Source organism: Felis catus, chromosome B4, assembly GCF_018350175.1.
Source record: "Felis catus isolate Fca126 chromosome B4, F.catus_Fca126_mat1.0, whole genome shotgun sequence".
NCBI classification, from domain to species: Eukaryota; Metazoa; Chordata; class Mammalia; order Carnivora; family Felidae; genus Felis; species Felis catus.
Window position 1 is genome coordinate 78,638,153 of NC_058374.1, and position 21,789 is coordinate 78,659,941.

At 55.8% G+C, this 21,789-nt stretch overlaps 1 protein-coding gene, 1 long non-coding RNA gene and 1 pseudogene across 2 annotated transcripts; 1 reads left to right on the forward strand and 2 right to left on the reverse strand.

Annotated features, from left to right (window-relative positions):
* Positions 1 to 542: 542 nt before the first annotated feature.
* LOC109501584 lies at positions 543 to 3,311 on the reverse strand (annotated as a pseudogene).
* Positions 3,312 to 4,479: 1,168 nt separating this feature from the next.
* On the reverse strand, positions 4,480 to 7,445 carry LOC111561364. The gene is made up of 2 exons (XR_002743884.2): positions 7,326 to 7,445; positions 4,480 to 5,436 (listed from the first exon to the last, which is right to left on the reverse strand). It is a non-coding gene; the product is annotated as an uncharacterized LOC111561364 (long non-coding RNA).
* Positions 7,319 to 21,362, forward strand: KRT7 (keratin 7). The gene is made up of 9 exons (XM_019834974.3): positions 7,319 to 7,769; positions 9,241 to 9,452; positions 11,569 to 11,629; positions 12,830 to 12,925; positions 14,645 to 14,809; positions 15,783 to 15,908; positions 17,766 to 17,986; positions 20,580 to 20,614; positions 21,003 to 21,362. Exons 1-9 carry the CDS (start codon positions 7,440 to 7,442, stop codon positions 21,167 to 21,169), a joined length of 1,413 nt encoding a protein of 470 aa, XP_019690533.2. The 5' UTR covers positions 7,319 to 7,439; the 3' UTR covers positions 21,170 to 21,362.
* The last annotated feature ends 427 nt before the right edge of the window (positions 21,363 to 21,789 follow it).

The window sequence follows — 21,789 nt, forward strand, 5'->3', positions numbered from 1 at the left end:
TGGTATGCAGATAACTCCCGAGGCCCCAAAGTAGAAACCGAACATGCTCCATAAATAAAGATAGCTATCTGCGTCCTTGCAAGTTCTCCTTTGTTGGAGAAGGGCTATGTTCTGGCATGCCCTGTGGGGGGTTCATTGTTCTCATCTTTAGAAGACCGAACTCTGTGATAGGACTTGGAAGACACCAGAGCAGTGGCACGGGGAGAAGCTCTCTGGCCTAGTTCTTAACCTAGAGGTTACGTGCCTGAAGTTTAGTTGTGTCTCTGCCATTTCTGTGAGCTATGTGCCTTTGTGCAAGTCGTTTGACCTCTCTGAGATGAATCGATCACTCCAGAAATACTGGGTTGCTGCACATAGTCAACATTCTCCAAATGTTTGTTGAATAAATAAGTGAATAAATGCGTGGCTCAGTTGGTTAAGCATCCTACTTCGGCTCGGGTCATGAGCTTGCGGTTCGTGGGTTCCAGCCCTGCATTGGGCTCTGTGCTGATGGCTCAGAGCCTGGAGTCTGCTTCAGATTCTTGTCTCCCTTTCTCTCTGCCCTTCTGCTGCTCTCTCTGTGTCTCAAAAATAAATAAACGTTAAAAAAAAAAGTAGGTGAATAAATGAATGAGTGAAGGGACTTGCCTAAGGTCACCCTCAGTGGGAGCTGTGCCTGAAGCCCATAGGTATCCAGCCTTGCTCACAGTGAGGATGGCTCTCCTCCGCCTCCTCCTCACTCACTGGCCTCAGCACTCGGCACACCTCCTGGACGATCTGCTCCGGGTTCTGCACGGAGCACAGGACCAGGGTGCAGACCACCACATCCATGGAGCCATCGGCCACCTGCTGCATGTTCTCCCCCGCAGCCACCACGAAGTGCTCGAACTGCAGGTGTCGGTTCTCGGCGACGCTCTTGATCAAGAACTTCTCAAAGTTGGGGTTTGAGAAGGGTCACCCTGCATCCAGCCGGGTAGAACTTGAAGCTGGCCCACTTCCAGCAGAGAGAGCTTCCCGGAGGGGCCCGCAAACTCCGGCAGGTTGCTGAAGAGCTCTCGCTTCTTGCTTGTCATCTGTTCATTGTATATCACGGTGAACTTCGCGAGAAGTAGGGGAACCATTTTTTGCATATCTGGTTCCACAAGCCCAGAAGGTTCAGCAGGAACATGGGAAATAGATGTACCAGGATGCAACAGCCTGAGAGAGAAGGTGGCTGAGGACTCCTGGTGTGCAGGAAAGAGAGCACAAACCCCGGGGATGGAGGAGGAGAGCAGGGTGGGGGCAGTGGCACCACCATGGGTAACGTAAGACCCTGCAGACACCCCCAGTAGCACAGAGTTAGCAAATGAGGGATAAACCCGGAGAGGGGGTGTCTCAAGTCCTAATGTTCTGGGGCTCCTACCAGAAAAGAGAGGATAGGAATCTCCAAGAGCATGGCAATGGCCATCTGTCACAATAACTTCAACGTCGGCAACAACTCGCATACCCCGAGTCTTTAAGTGTGTTTTCTAACAGTCTCTTCTTCACTGCTTAAAAGAACCCACGAGACAGGCACTATTCACTTCCCATCTTATAGAAGAAGCACGTCCAAGCGAAACCAGAGGGCCACACTGGTGTTGTGTGGTTTCCACTAAGACCGCTGATCTCTTTAGGGGAGTAACTTCTGACGGAGACCAGAGAGAGTACATGCATAGGGTGATCATGTGGAGGGGATCGGGACAGAACGACCTCACAAAATGTTGTTTTTGTCACCCCTGGAGGCAGAAATAGGCATTCTCATCGTCTGTAGAAACTTCTCTGGACTAGCCTCCTCTGCCCACCTCTGAGTATCTATCCATATCCTTGCCCATCCTTAGCTCCTTCCTGCCATACAGAGGTGTTTCTCCTCTGAGCCAGGCTGGCTCCATCCATTAAAGCCAAAACCCTAATTAATTAGCTACCGCCCCCCCCCCCATCTTTAACATCTCTCCTTATGGTCTCTCTCCTTTCCCCCCACCAACCTGCATCATCAAGTCTTTCCATCCCATGGGAATCCTTTCCTTTACCTCGCTTTCCATACAAGCCAACCCCCCCCCCCCCCGCCTTACTTTCTCTTACTGTCAAACCGCGTGAGACATTGTAGTGGGTACTTACTGTTCCCACTCCCTCGCCCCATTCAAACTGCAGCCTGCTGACACCTGTCTTCTGCCCCCACAACCCCACTGAAGTGCATGCAGACAGATGGAAAGGCAGGCAGAGGGAGAGGAGAATGAGAGGGTGACAGTATTAAGAAGTGGTGACCAAAGAATAGAATGCTCTATCTGAGGAGGTGAGAGAGGCTGGTGTCCTGGTGGAGAGACTGTCTGTCCTCAGAGCCTGGAGGGAGGAAGAAAAAGGTGGGTGGGGAGGTAAGTTTGGGCAGAGGAGTGAAGGTAAGAGGTTTTTACCAGATGGCCTGATTTTCTCAGTGAAGAAGAATGCTACGTTTCTTTGTTGAAGATAAGGGGGGAGGGGGGAGGACACGAAGAGAGTGGAGAAGCTTTGCCATAGCAACTAGGAGGACTGGAAAAGCTTGTTGACCCAAAGCAGAGAGAGGGGCCCAGTAGCAGAGACTGGGGACTGTGAGTTGGTGGTGACACCACATCTTGATGGTATGGTCTTCACAGATGCTCTACAGTTTGGAACTCAAGCAGGATTCAGCGTTTAGGGTGAGCGGGGCTGAGCCGGGCTGGGGGTTCAGGTGGAGGAGGCTGAGCAGAGTCAGGCCTCAGAGACTGAGGGGTCTGAGAGGTCCAACCTGGACAGAAAGTCTCAAGGAGGGTAGTGGGTGGGGAGAAAACAAGAATGGGGTTCAGGCCTGGGGATGCTGGAGAGGCCGAAGAACCCAGCTGCTGAGTGAGATAGTTATGATCAGTCCCATCGCGCGAGGGCAGACTCTCCAAGAGATGGAGCAGTTTAGGGTCTAGAGCGTGGCCACGGGCAGAGACAAGAGGAAAAGTTTGGATGGGAACATCACTGGAATTGAGGATTTAAGGAACGGTCAGGGTGAGATGCTGGGCAGGTTATTACCTGGAGAGTGGGGGTGCCAGGCTGGAGAGGAGCCCCCGGAGCCAGGTGTCAGAGTCCCTGGTGAGTGTGAGGGAGTGGCCAGGAGGTCAGGAGGTGACTGTGGGGACAGCAGGGGCCAGCCACAGGGGAGGGGGTAGACGTGGTGTAGCTGGACAGCATGAGCCTCTTGGGTTTTAAAAAACTGCTGGGGCGCCTGGGTGGCTCAGTCGGTTAAGCGTCTGACTTCGGCTCAGGTCATGATCTCGCGGTCCGTGGGTTCGAGCCCCATGTCAGGCTCTGTGCTGACAGCTCAGAGCCTGGAGCCTGTTTCAGATCCTGCATCTCCCTCTTTCTCTGACCCTCCCCTGTTCATGCTCTCTCTGTCTCAAAAATAAATAAATGTTAAAAAAATTTTTTTTTTTTTAAAAAACTGCAGTGATCTGTGCCACCAATATAGAAAGGCAAAAGATCAATCAGCATAGAAAGGATTTTTTTTCCCCAGTAAATAGCACCCTTTGAATGTACACAGCTTAACCCACCGAATCTCTTCCCACTAATGGCCATTTGTGTTGTTGCCTGTTTTTCGCTGATGGAAACCCAGGGCAGCAGAGACCACGTGGGTGCACTTTTGGTGAGAGCATCTGTAGGATAAATTCTTGGCGGTGGGTGTACTTGGTCAAGGACAAGTGTACTCATTTTATTTGTTTTGTTGACTGAGGTAAGCGCAAATGGCTTTAACTTTGAGAGCTATGCCAACTTGCCCTCCAAAGAGGATGCGCCAGTGGGTGATCCCATGAACGAGGGACAAGGCCACATGCTCGCCATCACCGTTACCAAGCTTTGCAGCCTGACAATGTGACGGGGGCATGTGACTTTCCGTATGTTATTCTTATTGTATTTCTTTAATCTGAGTGAGGTGGAGCATTTTGTTTTTCATATTTGCTGTTTTCTTCTTTCCTTTCCTTTCCTTTCCTTTCCTTCCCTTCCCTTCCCTTCCCTTTCCTTCCCTCCCCTCCCCTCCCCTCCCTTCCCCTTCCTTCCTTCCTTCCTTCTTTCCTTCCTTCCTTCCTTCTTCCTCTTTCTTTCTTTCTTTCTTTCTTTCTTTCTTTCTTTCTCCCTTTCTTTCTTTCTTTTCTTTGTAAGTAATCTAGTGGTTCAACTGCCAGAGTTCAGATCCTGGATTTTCGACATCTTAGCTGTGTGACCTTGACCCATTTTCTTAAACTTGTTGTGCTTCTGTCCCCTCTCTTAAAATGGGGACGATGACATTGGGCTGAGGAGCTGCTGTGAGAACTTCAAGGGTGAACAGATGCTGTGTGCTTAGGACAGCGCCAGGCACCTGTAGATTAAGTACCCTGTGCACACTGCCAGCTCATATTATGTGCGTCTGTTACCCACTTTCCTGCTGCGTTGGCTTTTTTTTTTTTTTTTTTTACAGGTTCACATATTCAGGAAAGTAGCCTGTTGGCTGTCATTTATGTTGCTTTCTTGCCTTTTGGTATTTGATTTAAAAAAAAAAAAGTATTACATTCCGTGCAGGCATGATAAATGTTTTTCTTTTTTTTTGTTACGATCGCAAACATTTGCATTCCAAGCTAATGAAAACCGATCATGCCTTTTTCTCTTCTTTAGGAATCAGAGGCTGTGTTTCCAGGGGATGGACGGTGAGCAGTGGCTCTGAAAGTGCAGCCAGGAGCCAAAAGAACGTCTCCACCGCCTCCGCCTCAGCCTCCGTGGAGAAGAGCAGCTCATTCCTCCTGTGGGGCAGAGGGGGGGAGCTGCAGCACCACAGTGTCCCCCACCTTCCGCGGGTTTAGTGCAGCCAAACCACTTGCTGGTTCCTAGCTCTCCAGAGGCTCGGTGGGAAGCCAGGCTGGGAGGGAGGGGGCCACTGAGCGCGTGCTTGGTGTGCTGCGCAGGGAAGGGCCGACTAGGAAAGGCTTCGGGGATTATCTTGTCTTAAGATTCTGCCCCAAATGTCCTAAGGAAGGTCTGTGAAGCCGGCAGAGCCATGGGCTGCGGTGGGAGACTCCGTTCAGATGGCCCGCCGTGCTGTGCACTCGTGCAGGCTGGAATGCGCTCCGCAGCCTCTGGGTGTGGATGGCTCCTCAGGAAGCCGTCCAGAGGGTGCTTATGTGTGCGGCCTGGCACGGAGTGCGCTTGCGGTGCCGGCCTGGAGATGCAGAGGTGGGGGGAGACAGGTGGGCAGGGCTGGAGCTGCCGGGAATACTTCAGGGAGGGGATGGGGAGGCTGAGGGGTGGATCCGCCAAGCCTTCTTTGAATGTCCTCTCAGCTCCCTCTTGCCATGGAATGCTGGGGTTTCTTCTCTGGTGTAGAAACCATGCTCAGGGAGGGGCAGTGACTTATCCAGGGTCACGAGGGAGGTCACCGGCAGTGTTCTGGTTTGCAAAGATCTCTCAGGCCAGGCTCTACGGGAGAAGTGCAAGGGTGGCTGGGAGCAGATCCGGTGGGGGCTGCAGGTGGGAGGGGGCAGGAAGGGTTGCAGACCGTAGGTGGGGGCCGAGGGGTAGGAGCCCGGGGTGGGAGGTAGCGGGGGGGGGGGGAAAAGAGTTGAGAATGAACCTTGAGGGGTAAGGAAGCGGGAGTGTGTGTGTGTGTGTGTGTGTGTGTATCTGTGTGTGTATGAATGACAGGGTATGTGCGTGAGCGTGTGGAAAGGAAACAGTTGGTCTCTTTAGCCTGCTTGGGGGTGGGGGCTGGGGGCGAGTGGGCTCCCCACGACGGCAAATATCACAAGGCCAGGAATTCGGTGTGTTCTTCAAACTACAGCTTCCAGGTTATGACTCTCTCTCCCAGACATACACACACACACACACACACACACACACACACCCCATAGCAGAGTCCACCAGCGGTCTCCCTGGGCATCCCTCTGCCTCTGGCCTGAGCTGTCCCAACACCAACACGGAGGAGAGGGAGGGCTGGGGGCGTGAGCCTCTACTGAGAACCCTGAGTAGGGGCTGCTGCAAGGTCAGCTTCACTGGAAATCCTTATCTAACTGAAGTGAAAACCAGGAAGGACATTCCATTCCCACCCTCCTCCACCCAGGATGGCCCCGAGGGCTTGGTCTGAGGTGACAAGCTGGTGGGCTCACTGGGGAGGGGCTGGAAGCCTGTCAGCTGTCTCTTCCAAAGGCTCCTTAGGTGGCCCCTCTAGCTGAACCGGGTCTGGGGAGAATGAGGGCGGGGCCGTACAGAGGGTGCGTGGCAAGCGTGGCTGGAGGCTCCGAGAAACGAAGCCTCTGGAGCCGTCTCTGTCCAGTGCCCCCTGTTCCAGCGCCGTGTTTCTCCCCAACTTGGGCTGGGTCTGACACTGCTGGGACTTGTTTGGTGGGCGACACGATGAGAGCGGGGGACCTTTAAACAGGAAAATGGCAGCAGTGGAAGATGGGGAGGAGTGTTTGCGTGCAGACACAAACAAGCACGCTCACAGACCTGCCTACAGAAATGTGCAATTGTGTGTCCACAGACACCCTGCCACACGCTGAAGACAGACTTCCACCTGTACAGGAACGTTCAGACACACACACACACACACACACACACACACACACACACGTCTCAGGTGAGCACACAGAGAAGCCCAGTGGCCTGCAGGTCTGTACACACAGAAGTGTAGACATCCACAAAGTGTCCCAACTACACGCAGGTGTCCCCTTCCTCTCCAGGGACAAATAAAATAAGTGGATAGGAATGGGACTTAGGGGTAGGGGGAAGCCCGGCCCCAAGGCGACCATTCTCACAGTGTCTCTGGGCTTCAGGTGCCCACTGGAGTGAGGAGAGGGACCAGAAGAGGGGTCGTGCCCCACTTGGCCTACTTTCTATATGGTGGACTTGCCGGGGAAACCAGCTAGGCCAGGGCACCTTGGGGTCAGATTACTCAAGAACTGAGCTGATCCCTCAAGGAGGAACTGAACTTGGGGGTTGGAGGCTGTCAGGGAATGCCTTTCTGGAATGCCTGGGGAAGGGAGCTGGGGGCTGACTCCCGGACTAGAACTTTTTGCCCACCCCTTCCCCCAGTCTTTAAGGCTTGATCTCTCTGCTCTGGCCTCAGGAATCTTGCCCAAGCCTCCTCCCGGAACACTGAACTTGTTTCAGATCTGCTCAGATGGCGGTCTCCCTCCCGCCACTCTGTAGGTCAGCCCGCATCCGGGGCTCTGGGGGTCTATGGCCCTGCGCCCCGCTTGGGAGCTTCCGGCTTGGGCCCCAAAGCCCGGCCAGGGCGGAGAGCGGAAGCGTGGCCCGGGGAGGGGCCCGGCGGGCAGCGAAGGGTGGCCGGCGGCCAGCCCCGCCCCTACCTGTGTAAGCCGATCCGCCACCGGAGCCTAGCGGATAAAAGCGACCCGGCCGCGGGAGGTCAGCGAGTTCGGCTCCCTCGCGCCCGCCGCTAGGTCCAGCCCGGTCCCGCCAACATGTCCATCCACTTAAGCTCCCAGGTCTTCAGCTCGCGCTCCGCCGCCTTCCCGGGTCGCGGCGCCCAGGTGCGCCTGAGCTCCGTGCGCCCCGGCGGCGGTGCCTTCAGCAGCAGCAGCCTCTACGGCCTGGGCGCCACGCGGGCGCGTGTGCCCGTGCGCTCCACCCACGGGGGCCCGGTGGGCGCCGGCATCCGCGAGGTCACCATCAACCAGAGCCTGCTGGTCCCGCTGCGGATGGACATCGACCCCACCATCCAGCAGGTGCGCCAGGAGGAGCGCGAGCAGATCAAGACCCTCAACAACAAGTTCGCCTCCTTCATCGACAAGGTGAGCCGCCGTACCCGGCCCCAAGCCACGCTCCGGGCCGCAGCCGCCACCCCAGCCCAGCCCGCGCGCGCGGGCCAGGCGCCCGGAGGCCTGGCGTGTTCTCTTTCCGCCACCATCAGAGACCTTTCTCTTTCTCGTGAAGCCTGTGGCTGTTTTTCCCCTTCAGTCTCCAAGCCTCCTCTTCCAGAGAGCTGCCCAAATCGCCCTGCTTTTTCTTCCCAGGATGTGTGCTTGAGTCTGTCCGGCAGCCGCGGCTGGCGGCGGCTGGCGCGTCTGTGAGTGGGCTGCTGGCTTCTTGGGCTGATTCAGGTGGGGAGCTCCAGAGGCCAGGGCCAGGAGTTTCTCTGAGAGGGGGCTGTGTGGCGTCAGAGATGGGGTAGGGGTGATACATTGTTCCCAGCTGAGAAGGTCCTCCCTCCTCCTACTGCTTCTGCTGGGGCAGATGCTGAAAATCAAGGGCTGGAGGGAGGGAGGGAGGCTCCCTGACGTACCTGCCCACTTACCTGGTCCTCCAGACTCCCTTTGGTGGTGGAAGGGACGCCCTTGGAGAGAGCCCATTTGCCCCCCCCCCCCGTGGGGGTGGGGAGCACACTGAGAGGCCCTGGGGAAGGGCCATTTGGAAGCGTTTTTTTCCTGGCTGTTTGGGTCCCACAGGGTTGGGGGAGGGAGTGGGGGAGAGGGAGTGGGAGTTGGCAAGGAGAGAGGAGCAGACTTGACTGGAGGGTCTAGGAAGGGAGTGATGTAGGGCTGGATCAGGAACTAAGGGCTAGCCTAGCTGGACCCCTCTGGCCAGGGCCTCCTGCCTCCTGGGTATAGACCAGACCTTCCCTCCCCTGTTTGGCTGTAGTTCTCTCCTTCCCCCGCCCCCATGCCCTCTCCTTCATCATTCACACCCCGTATACATCTTTAAGTTTCTCCTGAAGCCTCCCCAGGCCCAGGCTCCTCCCCTGCTGTTGAGCGGTTCTACCTTACTGTCTGTAGCCCCCCAGGTCCTGCTGCTCCGAGTTGCTAGTTTTGGGGAGGTTGCTTCCCACTCCCAGGCACACTGGAAGCATCCAAGGGGACTTTTGGACCCCAAGCTGAGCATCTAGTAGGTGCTCATTTTGTAGCACCCTGTCCTGAGATCTTGGAGGAAAGGGGAGGCAGAGAGAGGATACTGAGGGAGGTGGCCCAGGACAGACAGGGAGGGGGCAGCCCTTCAGGGACGGTGGCGGGAAAGGTCGTCTGCAGTATGGCAGGGAACATAGGTGGGAGGGGACACATTGGTGACCGGGTAGCCCTGATCCCTGGGTCAGGCTTTAAGACACGTAAGACAGAGAGCCCTGGAGGAGGGGACCAAGGGCTGGGGTCCCCGGCTGGGGGAACGGCCCGTGGGAGCCTGGGCTGTGCGGGGTGGGCAGAGACCCTCCCAAGCCCAGTGTGGGCGGCACGGCCGGCCCCTCATGAGTTTCCTCCTCTCTTTTACTCTCAGGTGCGGTTTCTGGAGCAGCAGAATAAGCTGCTAGAGACCAAGTGGACCCTGCTGCAGGAGCAGAGGTCGGCCAAGAGCAGCGGCCTCCCCAGCATCTTTGAGGCGCACATTGCTGGCCTGCGGAGGCAGCTCGAGGGGCTGCAGCTCGAAGGAGGCCGCCTGGAGGTGGAGCTGCGGAACGTGCAGGACGCGGTAGAAGACTTCAAGAACAAGTACTGACCCCAGGGTGGTGTGCCCTGGCGGGGGTGGGGGGCGGGGGTGTGCACCCGTCATCGGCTGATCCTCAGCAGGCCTTCTCTGGGCTTAGGGGTCAAGTGTGTAGCCACTCAGTACAGCAACCCCTGAAGGGAAGGCCTTGACCGACACATTCCCTGTCTCTCCGTTCCTCTCTTTGTTCCTGGGGGCTGTTTCCGACTTACTCCCAGGGAAATATCCCCGCTCAGCCCTGACCCACGCTGTTCTCTCTGGGTGCCTGACCAAAGCCCCAGAAGAGGGTAGGACAGAGGTGTCCTGTGACCGGTGTGCTTCAGAACGTGCGCGACCCTCACAGAATGTTCTAGAAGAGCCCCTCTGTTTCGGTGAGGAGTTAGACACCAGAGAGATTCAGGGTCCTGATGGAGATCATGTGGCAGGTCACTGGGAGAGCTGGGACTTGAGTGTCGGGCCCCTGACTCCCAGGAGGAGACACAGAGCCGACTTGGGGCTGAAAGAAGCAAGGGGAGGGAGGGATCGTTGTGAGCCATGGGAGGGTTGCAGAGGCTGAGGGGTGGCTCTGGTCAACGCAGGAACCAGAGAGGAGGCTGTGTTGGGGCGGGGGTGGGGGGGTCGGCGGTGGGCAGGGCTTGCAGGGGCCTGGAAGACTGGGGGTTTAAGGACAAGCCTTTGAGGTGCCCACTGAATTCTCTTTTGTCACCGAACGGAAACCGAAGCCAGAGGCTTGGGCTGGACCCCACCCTAGCATACTTGCCCAGTGGTGCTGGGAGTAGTGAGTGAGTTCTGTGCTCTGCCCTGGAGGTGCATGACTAAGCCGAGCAGGGACACTGGCTGTGACCAGAGGTAGAACAAACAAAAAGGCCTCTGTGGAGGGTGCCCACTCCCCTACTTCCCTGGAGCGACAGCCTAGAGCGACAGTCAACAGCAATAATCCCACAGCAGGTGGAGGCAGACAGGTGCAGGGCAACCAGCAAGCCTCTGTTGTTGTGTGTGTGTGTGTGTGTGTGTGTGTGTGTGTGTGTGCGCGCGCGCGCGCATGCACGCGCTCACATATACCCTCACTCCAGAGCCTACATGCCAGGCTGAGCTCAGGACTGGGGCCCAGGGAGGCCTGGAAAGGGCACATGGAAGGGCCCAGTGAGCTCCGATTTGTGTGCCCTCTGCTCTCAGTGGCATGGTGCTGAGTCAAGAGTGAACAGATGGCCTTCAGGATATTTCCACAACTATTCTATAGAACCTCAGGGAGCGGGGAGCTGGGGGTCTGGGCTCCTGGAGGGGCCTGCTTGCTCCCCATCATAGCTGCCCTGCTGCCCTCCTGTAGCCCTCGGGCACTGCTGAGTTCCTGTTTCTGACACCTTTTTAAAAAAGTTTCCAAATAAATGCTGGGTCAGGCTCCAGTGCTCTCTTGCTCTGTGTCCTGAATTGCCAGCGTCCTCCTATGGGTGGGGCTGGCCTCTTGGAACAAGGAGGGATGGGGGGGGGTTGCCCTGTGGGAGTAGGGTTGGCGCCAGACCACCTAGCTGGGGCCTGGTTCTTCCCCAGAACTTGGCTGCACCCTCTTCCTGATTTCATAAATTGCCTCCGCTTCAGGCTCCTTCTTTGCCTCCTGAGGGTGGGATTAGGCAGTGGTTAGGGCATGGGCCTGGAGTCAGACTGCCTGGGTTTAAGTCTGGGCTTTGCCACTTAGCAGCTTAGTGACTGGACAGATTATGTTCTGCTCTGTGCCTCCTGCTGATCGTGGTACAATTGTTACAGGGTTGTCGTGAGGGTTAAGTGAGCTAATCCGTGGGAAGCACCTAACACTGCAGGCCCCATTTAAAGGATCCCTAAGCATGGCTATGACTATTGCTTTTTTGCTCTTAGATTGTGCAGTTTTTGTCCTTTACTTTATATACATTTCCTCCTCTCCCCCCTTTCATCCTGCGCCGAGATTCCTAGCCTTAGGAATAGCTATAAGGGAAAGTCAGGGACATTTGGTTTCACAGCTGACACCCAATTTCCCAGGCGTGTCATTAAGGAGGGGTGAAGCCAATGCAGGGCAGAGTTCCACACCTGGAGAGGAGGGGGGACAGAGGCAAAGCTGCACCCACACCACGCACCCTCCTTCTCCTGCAGGTATGAAGATGAAATTAACCGTCGCACGGCTGCTGAGAATGAGTTCGTGGTGCTGAAAAAGGTGAGGGGGCAGACAGGCCGGTGTGGGGGCATTGTCCGAAAACACATGGGCCAGGGGACCATGTGGCCCTCTCACCTGAGCAGCCAGCCAGTAGGGACCTGTGGCCAAAGTCTGGCCCGAGTACTAGAAGAAGGGAGTGATGAGCCTGGAAAAGGACAGATCTGGAAGCCAGGCCCTCGTAGCGCAGCCCGTCCTGTGTACGTGTGTGTGTTTGTGTGCACGTCGGGTGAGTCACTAGACTTGTTTTTGGCCTCGAGGGGTTAGAGCTAAGACCAAAAGATGGAGGTTAGAAGGGGAGATTTCAAGCCCAAATAGGGAAGTGCTCTATCACAGTCAGAACTTTGCACGACAGACAAAGGTTGGCAAATGGCAGGGCTGAAATATTTGCTGAAGGAATGCGACGGGCTGCCTGAGGCAGAGCGATCTTCCTGTCCCTGGAGAAGTGCAAACCAAGGTTAGAAGGCCTTAGGAATATCTTACAAGGGCTTGATTTCAGATCCCGATTCAGTCCACTCTCTGGGCAACTGTGTTCACGGCCCACCCACGTGAAGACAACCTACCCCAGGGTGCTGGGCCTTTCAAGATTTAGGAGCTTTGGGGATGAATAAAAAGCGAGCCTTACCCACGGGAGTTTGGGCATAAGAATGTGTGGCTCCCCAGTGACACCTGGGCTTGCACTGTTATCTGTGGCTTACCTGTATCACAGTCACCTAAGCTGCGTTTAGGCTGGAGGTCCTCCACATCTACGAGCCTTATCTTGGAGTCTGGATGATTTTGTGCTCTTCTATTTCATAAGAAGTTGAGGCTCATGGAGTTGAAGTGATTTGTGCAAGGTCACATGGCTAGTAGGTGGTAGAGCCAGGGCTGTGTCCAAACCACCAGTCAGGAGCTGGGAGAGTGCTAGGTTTGGGGCTGGGGGCTGCTTTGGGCTTCCGGTGCTGGGAAGGCAGATACCGGTATGGTTCCTGGAATGATGCATGGAAATGATGTTCCTCACGCAGCCTGGGAGGGCCCAGTAGAGGAGACGTCCTGTGGCCAGGTCACACGGCCTGGAGAACTGCTGTGTTTCTTGGTAGGGCCCTGGTGTTTGACCCTGTGGGTTGGACAGAGCTGGCTTGCTCCCATCCCGGCTAAATGGTCTGTGTATGAAGCCATGGTGTCTCTCTACCCCTTCTTGCCACCCCCCCACCCCGCCCCCAGGACGTGGACACTGCCTACATGAATAAGGTGGAGTTGGAGGCCAAGTTGGATGCCCTGAATGACGAGATCAACTTCTTCAAGACCCTCTATGAGACGGTAAGGACCTTGGATATGGGAGACGTGTCATGTCTTCTGTGTCTTAATCAAGGGGTTTACCCCCTGCCTCTGGGCCGTCTTGGTGTGTGTTGAGTGTGTGTGTAGGCCTTATCCTCTTCTTTAACTTTTCTGGATTCAGGAAATCCATGGTGGGCAGGGAGCTTAGGAGGGGCTGAGGGTAGCAGAGCAGGGTGGGGTCAGTTAGGATTGGCCTTCTAGAAACATGGGATGATCATTTGTTAGGAGGGGTGTTGGGAGGGGTTGGAAGGAACCAGGAGAATGTCTAGGGAATCCTGGGCTGTGATGGAGTTCAGAGGTGGGCTGGGTGGGGTGGGCAGGGGGTCCTGAGTCAGGAGAGACTGTGGTGCCTAGGAGTTTACGCCCAGAGGGACTGGATGGGTGGCCCCCAAGTACAGGCCACTGTCTACCCTGTGGTCTCATTCTCTCCTTCTTCCCCTGCCTTGGGCTTTCAATTCTTTTTCCACTTGGGGGTTTAGAACCTCTCCACTCCTATCAGTGGGAATCTCTGGCCTTCAGCGGAAGATAGGATGGCCAGTCATCTGGCAGGGCTGGTCTGCGACTTTATTATATATGAGGTTAATTATAGACCACTTCTCAACTCCTTTCAGTCTAGCTTTTGTGAACGTCCAGCCCCCATTAGCCCCTCAGTGAAATTTCCACATGTGTTAATGCAGGGGCTGGCTCCTTGGGGTTTCCTTCGGGCATTCTGATCTCTGTACAGCCCTTCATACGTCTGTTGCATGTTATATATATGCACGTCTATGCGTATGTATGCGTGCCTACGTATACGTATATGTGTATTTAATTATTTTCCTCTCATCGTGAAAGAAGTACACGCTCGTGGCCAAAAATCCAGAAAACTGAGTAAAGCGCAAAACTGAAAACAGGTCATTTATCTGTGCTGCTATCATCTTGGTGCCTACCTTCTCAGACTTTGCGAACTGTGCCTATACACACAGAGAGATACAGAAATATATATTTTATTTTATTTTTATTTTTTTAATGTTTTTATTTATTTTTGAGACAGAGAGAGACAGAGCATGAGCAGGGGAGGGGCAGAAAGATAGGGAGACACAGAATCCAAAGCAGGCTCCAGGCTCTGAGCTGTCAGCATGGAGCCCGACGTGGGGCTCGAACTCACGAACTGGGAGATCATGACCTGAGCCGAAGTCAGACGCCCAACCGACTGAGCCACCCAGGCGCCCCTAGACATATGTATTTTAAATAAAAACAGGAGTGTATTTTTTTTTCATGTAATGGTGTACCATGGCTATAAGTACAGCCATATCATCCGTTTTGAAGGCTGGAGAGAGTTCTGTTATTGGGTGGGATATTTTATTTTACCCACACCCCCTAGTGATCCACTTCACGACCGAGCTCCTGCCACAGCAGAGCTCTCAGAAGGAGACATCACCGTTCACCACATTCTGTCGCTTCTCTCTCGGTTGTGATCCCACCAGACTCTTGTTGAGAAGTTACTAATGGGCTCTCTGGGTTGCCACGGGTGGGCGGACTGTTTAGCAGGTGCTGGGTCTGTGTCCCCTCGCCGCCTGGTGACCCACACCCACTTTGCCTTCCTCTCCCTCTTCTCCCTTTGCCTTCCTCTAGTGTGGCAGTGGGGGGGGGGGTCCCAGGATGGGTTGTGGGAACAGGGTGGGGTCATGCCCCAAGTCCTGACATTCCGTCTGGTCCCGGCAGGAGTTGGCAGAGTTGCAGTCCCAGATCTCGGACACGTCCGTGGTCCTGTCCATGGACAACAGCCGCTCCCTGGACCTGGATGGCATCATCGCTGAGGTCAAGGCCCAGTACGAGGAAATCACCAGCCGCAGCCGGGCTGAGGCCGAGGCCTGGTACCAGACCAAGGTGTGAGGCTGCTGAGGGTACCCTTTCCTTCTTGGAAGGGTCCTCAGTGTCAGCTTCCCTTACTCCTCACCTGTCTCCAAGCCTCTAGGGCCTGGGTCCCACTGTCCTGACAGGCACCAGCGTTAAGTCTAAGGTACTCTCCAGCGCCCTGGGAAGAAGAAGATGTGAAGGCCAAGTCCCTCCCCAGGAAGAGATCCCAGCCTGATGGGGGGACAGGGCAGAGGAACCTGAAGCACAGAGAGGTTAAGCAATTTGCTTAACTCCACACAGCTAGTAGGTGCAAGAGTAGGGACTAGATCCTGGGCCCTAGGCCTCCAGACCGGGGAGGTTTAATCACTGCACATGCCGTGTGGAGGCAGGGCGGCTGACTGTGCAGGTGCTGAGGGAGTGTGCTGGGGTAAACCAGTGTTCTAAAAGAGGGAGCCTGAGGCAGCATGTAAGAGCAGCAGAGGGATGTCTCTGCTGAGATAGGGAATCATCCGTGGGACATAGGTGAGAGCACAGGCATGCCAACAAGGTGACCTGGGTTCAGACTTGCCGTGTGATCCTTGGGCAGTGGCTCCCACTCTCCAGGACTCATTCTTCCCATCTGTAAAATGGGTGGTGCTGATGTTTTTAATAAGTGTGTTTTTAATAGGGGTTTGTTTAACGGGTGAGGATCTCAGACTTCTAGTGATTCTCCGGCACATGGGACATGATGGGGATGGGCGGAGGCCCAGGACCAATGGCGGTGGGCCCCAGGGAGCCATCCTCCCCTTCCTGTCCTGACTGGGAGGAAAGCAAACCTCTGCTATACCCCCCTGCTTGCTGGCAGGGCGTGAAGATTGCTGGGGGTCAGACCATGGCTTCCTGGGAAGATAAGCTAGGAGGTCTCATCACTCAGAACCTTGGGCCTTCGGTGGATGGGACAAAGGATGAGTTCCCTGTAGTCGCTCACCACCCCCTCACCATACATCCCTGTGTGGCCTTCCAGTTTGAGACCCTCCAGGCCCAGGCTGGGAAGCACAGGGACGACCTCCGGAATACCCGGAATGAGATTGCAGAGATGAGCCGTGCCATCCAGAGGCTGCAGGCTGAGATCGACAGCATTAAGAACCAGGTGGGAACAAGCCCTCCTCCCTGCTCCTCCCTGTGTCTTGGGGCGCGTGAAGGGCAGCCATCCGAGAATGGGGAGCAGGAGGCTCTCCCGGCCTAAGGCTGGTGCAGTTCAAGTCTCACGGGCCCGTGAGATCTCGAGGGTCCTTGTGAGATCTCCAGGAGAGAATGTTCGTGGCCAGGTCCTGGCTCAGGCCAAAGGGAGAAGAAGAGTCCTAGCTGGGCACAGAGCCTGTGGAGGGAGCCTCAGACTTCCCAGCCCGAGAAAAACCATCATTCGTTACCAAATTCGTTACCAAATTGGTACTCTCCTTGTACCTCTCTCCGGGTACAACGTGCTGTACCTGGGAGCTTGCAATCTGCAGGGATTCGTGGGACCCAGGCCAGCAGACACCCTTAGTGTGGCTCACAAGGTCCTGTCCCTCACTTCCTACCACTGCCTCTCACTGTGCTCCAGCCACACTAGCCTGCTTCTTGTATCTTGCGTTTGCCAGACACGTTCAGGCTTCAGGGCCTTTGCGCTTGGTGTTCCCTCCGCGTGGAACGTGGCTCTCCTAGCTCAGCACATGGCCACCCCTTCGTCATCCCTGGGGTTTTGGACACAAGTCCCCTTTTCAGAGGTGGCTTCCTCAACCACCAGCCACTCTGTCAGCAGTGTGTCTGAAGCTTCCTGAAGCATCTGGCACTCTCTGAAGTTTTCTGTCTTATTAATGAAGTAGTTGGCTGTCCCCTACCCTCACTGAAATATAAATAATGCCTGGAGAGCAGGATCCTATTTGTCTGACTCACTGCTGCTTCTCAGCACGGGCTGGGGCAGAGGCTTCCCATGAAGACAGGCTAAAGGGAGGATGTGTAGCCGGCAGGGGGCGGGTGTTGAGGAGCCGGTGGAGGGGGGTGGGGTCCAGTCCCTGGCCAAGGGGGCACCAGTGTGATAGGGAAGGGCACCGACAGGTGGACACCAGAGGGTCTCCCGGGAGGATCGGAGGATGGGGAAGGCTGGCAGGGAGGCAGAGCTCACTGGAGACAAGGGAGGGTCTGAGGCAGGGAGTGGCCGGTAAGAGGCAGGGGGAGTGCTGGGCTGCTGGGCAGGGGAGGGAGTGGCAGCTCTCTGAGCTGCACGAGGGGAGGCCCAGGACTAGATAGGCTCCTGGGGCAAGGACTAGCTGCAAACAGAAGGAATGCTCATTCATGCTGGGCCGGAAGTGGCGTCTGGTGCTCGGATCCATCGTGAATCCGACCAACCTGGCCCAAACCACGGGGGCTGTTGATCAGACATTTTGGGTCTGGGGGTTCCAAGCAGTGTCTCTCTGCTCCAAGTCCCCCTGTTTCTGGGCCTGTTTTGAAGATGGTTTTTGTTCTTGCCAGCTGCCTGAAATTTGGGGACTTAACGAAGATCCTGTGGCTTTGGATCTCCTCCAGCTGGGGGCTGGGGGGCTGGGCACGTGTACATCCTAATAGCATTTATTATTTTCTAAAAATTTTTTAACGTTCACTTATTTCAGAGAGAGAGAGACAGAGAGACAGAGCATGAGCAGGGGTGGGGCAGAGTGAGAGAGGGAGACACAGAATCCGAAGCAGGCTCCAGGCCCTGAGCTGTCCGCAGAGAGCCCGATGTGGGGCTCGAACTCACGAACTGTGAGATCATGACCTGAGCCGAAGTCGGACGCCCAACAAGACTGAGTCACCCAGGCGCCCTGACAGAGCCCATGTATTTAATCCTTGGGATTCCCGGGTGCTGGGGGAGTAGGCTGGTGCCAGGAAAGCCACTGTGAGTGAGTTGCCCTGGCGCTGGCCGGGGAGGCAGGGAGGCAGTGACTGGCGAGGCCTGCCCCCCAGCTCACAGCTGCACTATCGCTTAAAGTGTGCCAAGCTGGAGGCTGCCATTGCAGAAGCCGAAGAACATGGGGAGCTGGCCCTCAAGGATGCGCGTGCCAAGAAGGAGGAGCTGGAGGCCGCCCTGCACCGAGCCAAGCAGGACATGGCCCGGCAGCTGCGGGAGTACCAGGAGCTCATGAACGTCAAGATAGCTCTGGACATCGAGATCGCCACCTACCGCAAGCTGCTGGAGGGCGAGGAGAGCCGGTGAGGTCACAGCGGCCAGGAAGGGGATCCTTCTGGGGCTCAGTGGGGACTGGGGCTTGCCATTCATTCGTCCACAGACATTTCCTGTGTACTCTTCTGCAAGGCACGGGGCGGGGGGGGGGGGGGGCGGGAAGTGCAGGGAGGGTATAGCTGGTGCTTGCTTCTTTGCCCCTGATGAGATGACCTGGCAGTAGGAAAGACCACGTGGTGTAACGCTCAATGAGAAAGTTGGAATAATAACAGCCACTTCATATGGGTGGCCAGGGTCATCTTATTTGGCCCTCACAACACATTCAGGTAAGCAGGGCAGGTACTGTTTCTAGTTTACGGAGGGGAAACTGCGGTTCGGTTTTATGACTTGAGGGGGCAAGTCAGGTGTGCAGTCACGCTCTGCCGATTCCTGGTCCAAGCCTCGTCCATGATGCCAGGCTGCTTCTCACTGCATAATTGAGTGCCAAGTCACAGGATATTGACTGAATGTCGTGGGGTCCCCGAGATATTTGCATACCTGCTGCCAGAGAGCAGGCCGGGCTGGGTTAGCGTTGCAGGAATTCTTCGTGAAAGACTTGGAACCTATGTCCGTGAAGTCGGGCCTTCGTTCTCACCTTGATGGGTTGGTCGATTCATTCAGTCAATTTGCAAGGCTTTAGAGTTGTGCCTTGGGCGAAGGCTAGGGTTTGGAGAGGGTGAGAGGGAACAGCGTGGGCCAAGGCTTGGAAGTAGGACTCATCAGGGCTTGCCTTATTGGAAGCCAGCACGGAGATCTGCCCTTGGGGAGCTTGTACATGGGCCGAGAAGACCAAACATTTGCAGAGGAAGTACCTAGAGACCACTCAGTTGCATTGGTAAAATGCTGAATTTACACAAACGTTTTCTTTTGGGAGCATTATTCCGGAGGGGCTGGAGAGAGAGGCTGGAGGATGAATGGAGTGGAGAGGAAGGAACTGGGGAATGAGAGAGTGCTAGGGTAGAGTGCCTGGAGGCAGGGAGGAGGAAGAGAAGAAGCATGGTTAAGGATATGAGTTGCGGAAGGAGAGGAGGAAGGGTCTCTGCCATTACAGTTGACCCGTAACCTACCTGGGTTGGCATCCAGCCTTTGTGGGAAGAGGAATTGAACACCAAAGGCCTCTGGGAAGAGAGAGCAGCTGATCTGGGGCACAGGGCACCTCCAGAGCCCAACTGTCCCAGCTATGATGCCTGTCTCTGCACCCTTCTCCACCACAGGAGCAGGGACAGCACTCTCTTGGGAACACATACCGTGGGTCTCTTTTCCTCATAGAGCCAGAGGTGGGGACCCTTAGAATGGGGCCTGATCCTTTTCCTCCCGTGGGCAGACGAGCAGGCTGAAGGTCAGGGATGGTGAGTGGCATGGCCAAGGTTACATGGAGAGTGGTAACATTCCCCCTTGAAAGCCTAATCTCAGCGTCGGTTGCTACCATTGGGGCTTAGATCCTGGTTCTCTGAGAGGAAACGGTCCTCTCTCCACTCTTAGGAGACATGGAAAGGGACTCCTTGTTTTTTTTTTTGTTTTTGTTTATCCCTTAACCCCTCGACTCTTCCCAGGGGCAGGTCTAGGATTTGTGGTCTTAGGAACTCATGCACTTTGGGGTGCCTTCTTTTAAGAATACAGAGTTACAAATACACAATTGCACAAAAACAAATATTTAGTTAGGATGAGAAAAGAAAAATCACACGAATCACTAGAGTCTTAGACATTCAGGTCTCTTCCTTCTGAGTTCTTCAGGCATGGCACCAGAAACTGTTTCATGAAATCACTGCCTAATTGCAACCTGGCTTCCCTCCCCACCCACAACTGTTAGCAACTCCCAGCGCTTCAAGGGCCCAGTTGAGCAAGGGGCCTGGAAGCTTCCTGGCATATCCTTTTCTTGAACTTGGCCTTTGCTCCTCCCCCTTCCTGGACTTGGGGGTGATGAGGCCAGCTGGGCTCTCCTCACTCCTTCTACCAAAGTGAGGTCTCCCCTCCCCACTGCAGAGTAAACTCAACCCTAAGGCCAAGGGCTTGGTGACAATGGAGTGAGTCACAAAACAAACACGTCCAGCTGTCTCCCTTGGCTTTTCTATTTCCAGCATAGGCTGCTTAAAGCCATCCCGACCACCTTCTGGTCCGTCCTCCGTCCCTGCCTCAGCGACCCTCGTGAAATCTCCAATTCACTAATTATTTCAATACAGACGGAGCAATTACTACATGCCAGACTTCACGCAAGGGGCCAGAGATCCAAGAATCAATAAGCCACAACCTGCTTTGAGGATTTTATGATTTGGTTAGGGGAGGCAGCTGTCTTCATAAATAATAACAGTTCCCATCCACCGAGTCCTGTGTGCCCAGGGCTCTAGGTAAATGATATTATTCACCCCTCACAAACAAGTCTGAGGTTGGGACTAAGTTGGCCCCAGTTTAGAAGTGAGAAAATGGAGGCACTGAGACATTGCCCAAGGTCACGTAGCCTTCCCGCAGTGGGGACAGAGGAAGGAATACTGGTCCTGCCTGGTGCCTGGATGGAGGGGCCTGGGACTGCTTCCTCCAGCTCTGAGGAAAGAGTCGCTCTCACAGGTCTCTCTCCTCTGCCCCCAGGTTGGCCGGAGATGGAGTAGGAGCTGTGAACATCTGTAAGTCCTTGGCTGTGGCCATTTCCTGCGCTGTCCGGGCTAGACTGGGTCTTATAGGATGGCACATCGGCTTGAGGGCCTGCCCTTGTCTGGGACAGGAGCTTCTTTTCCTTACCAGCTTTTAGCAGGTGCCCTGAGGCTCCCAGCCAGTCGGGCTCAATGGCCCAGGGAAGGCGTGCAAGAGGGCAGAGTGGGGCGGGGGAAACCCGCGGTGCATTATCCCTTGCATTGTCCCAGGCTCCTGGGCCTGCCCGAAGAGGGTGGTGGGGGGTGGGGTCAGGCAGTGGGGAGGGGGAGGGGCAGGTACTGCAGGAGGGGAGGGTGGAGTGAGGGGTGGGGCCTCAGGTGGTGGGCCCGTGCTGATGAGCCCTCCTCCCGTTTCTCGCAGCCGTGGTGAACTCCACCGGTGGAGGTGGCAGCGGGCTGGCCGGGCTGGCCTTCAGGGGAACCATGGGCAGCAATGCCCTGAGCTTTTCGAGCGGCGGAGGGCCCGGGGCCATCAAGTCCTATTCCACCAGGACCTCAGCCACCACCCACAGGAGCGTCCGAAAATGAGCTCTGCTGTGTGGAGACCCACAGTCCTGCCACCCCCCCCTCCCCCCCCCCCCCCCCCCCCCCCCCCGCCGTCACAGGAGGACTCCCATCACGGGTCCCAAGAGGGCCAGGCAGTCTGAAAAGTGATGTCAGAATAGCTTCCAATAAAGCAGCCTTTCTGAAGCCAGGGTGAGCCCCATCCTGGCCTCTGGGATCCTGGCTTCATCAGCTGGTTGGGGAGCCATGGGGAGGAAGGGGCCCCAGAGAGGATGGCGTCTGCTGTGAACACGGAGAAGCCACTTGTGCAGGTGACTGGGAAAGCACACTGGTGACCTGGTGGTGGTGCTCTGAGGGGCGTGGCTCTTAGCCGGTGTGAGGCCTTGGCCTCCTCCCAGGGCTGGGACTGAGTCCAGCTCCTCTCCTGAAGCCCAGAAACATCCCAGGAAGTCTGGCTCTGCCAGGAAGTGGGCGTTGAAGCCTTCTCCTGCTGAGGGAGTGGAGGGCTGTTTGCACACCCCCACCCCCATGCCCTGTGCTGCCAGAGTTCATTCCTTGCTGTGAGAAGGCCCAGACATTCAGCTGCCGCAGGCCTGGGTTTCGGATGCACCAGCCAGCTCGCGCCCTTGGCCCTTGCTGGTGCT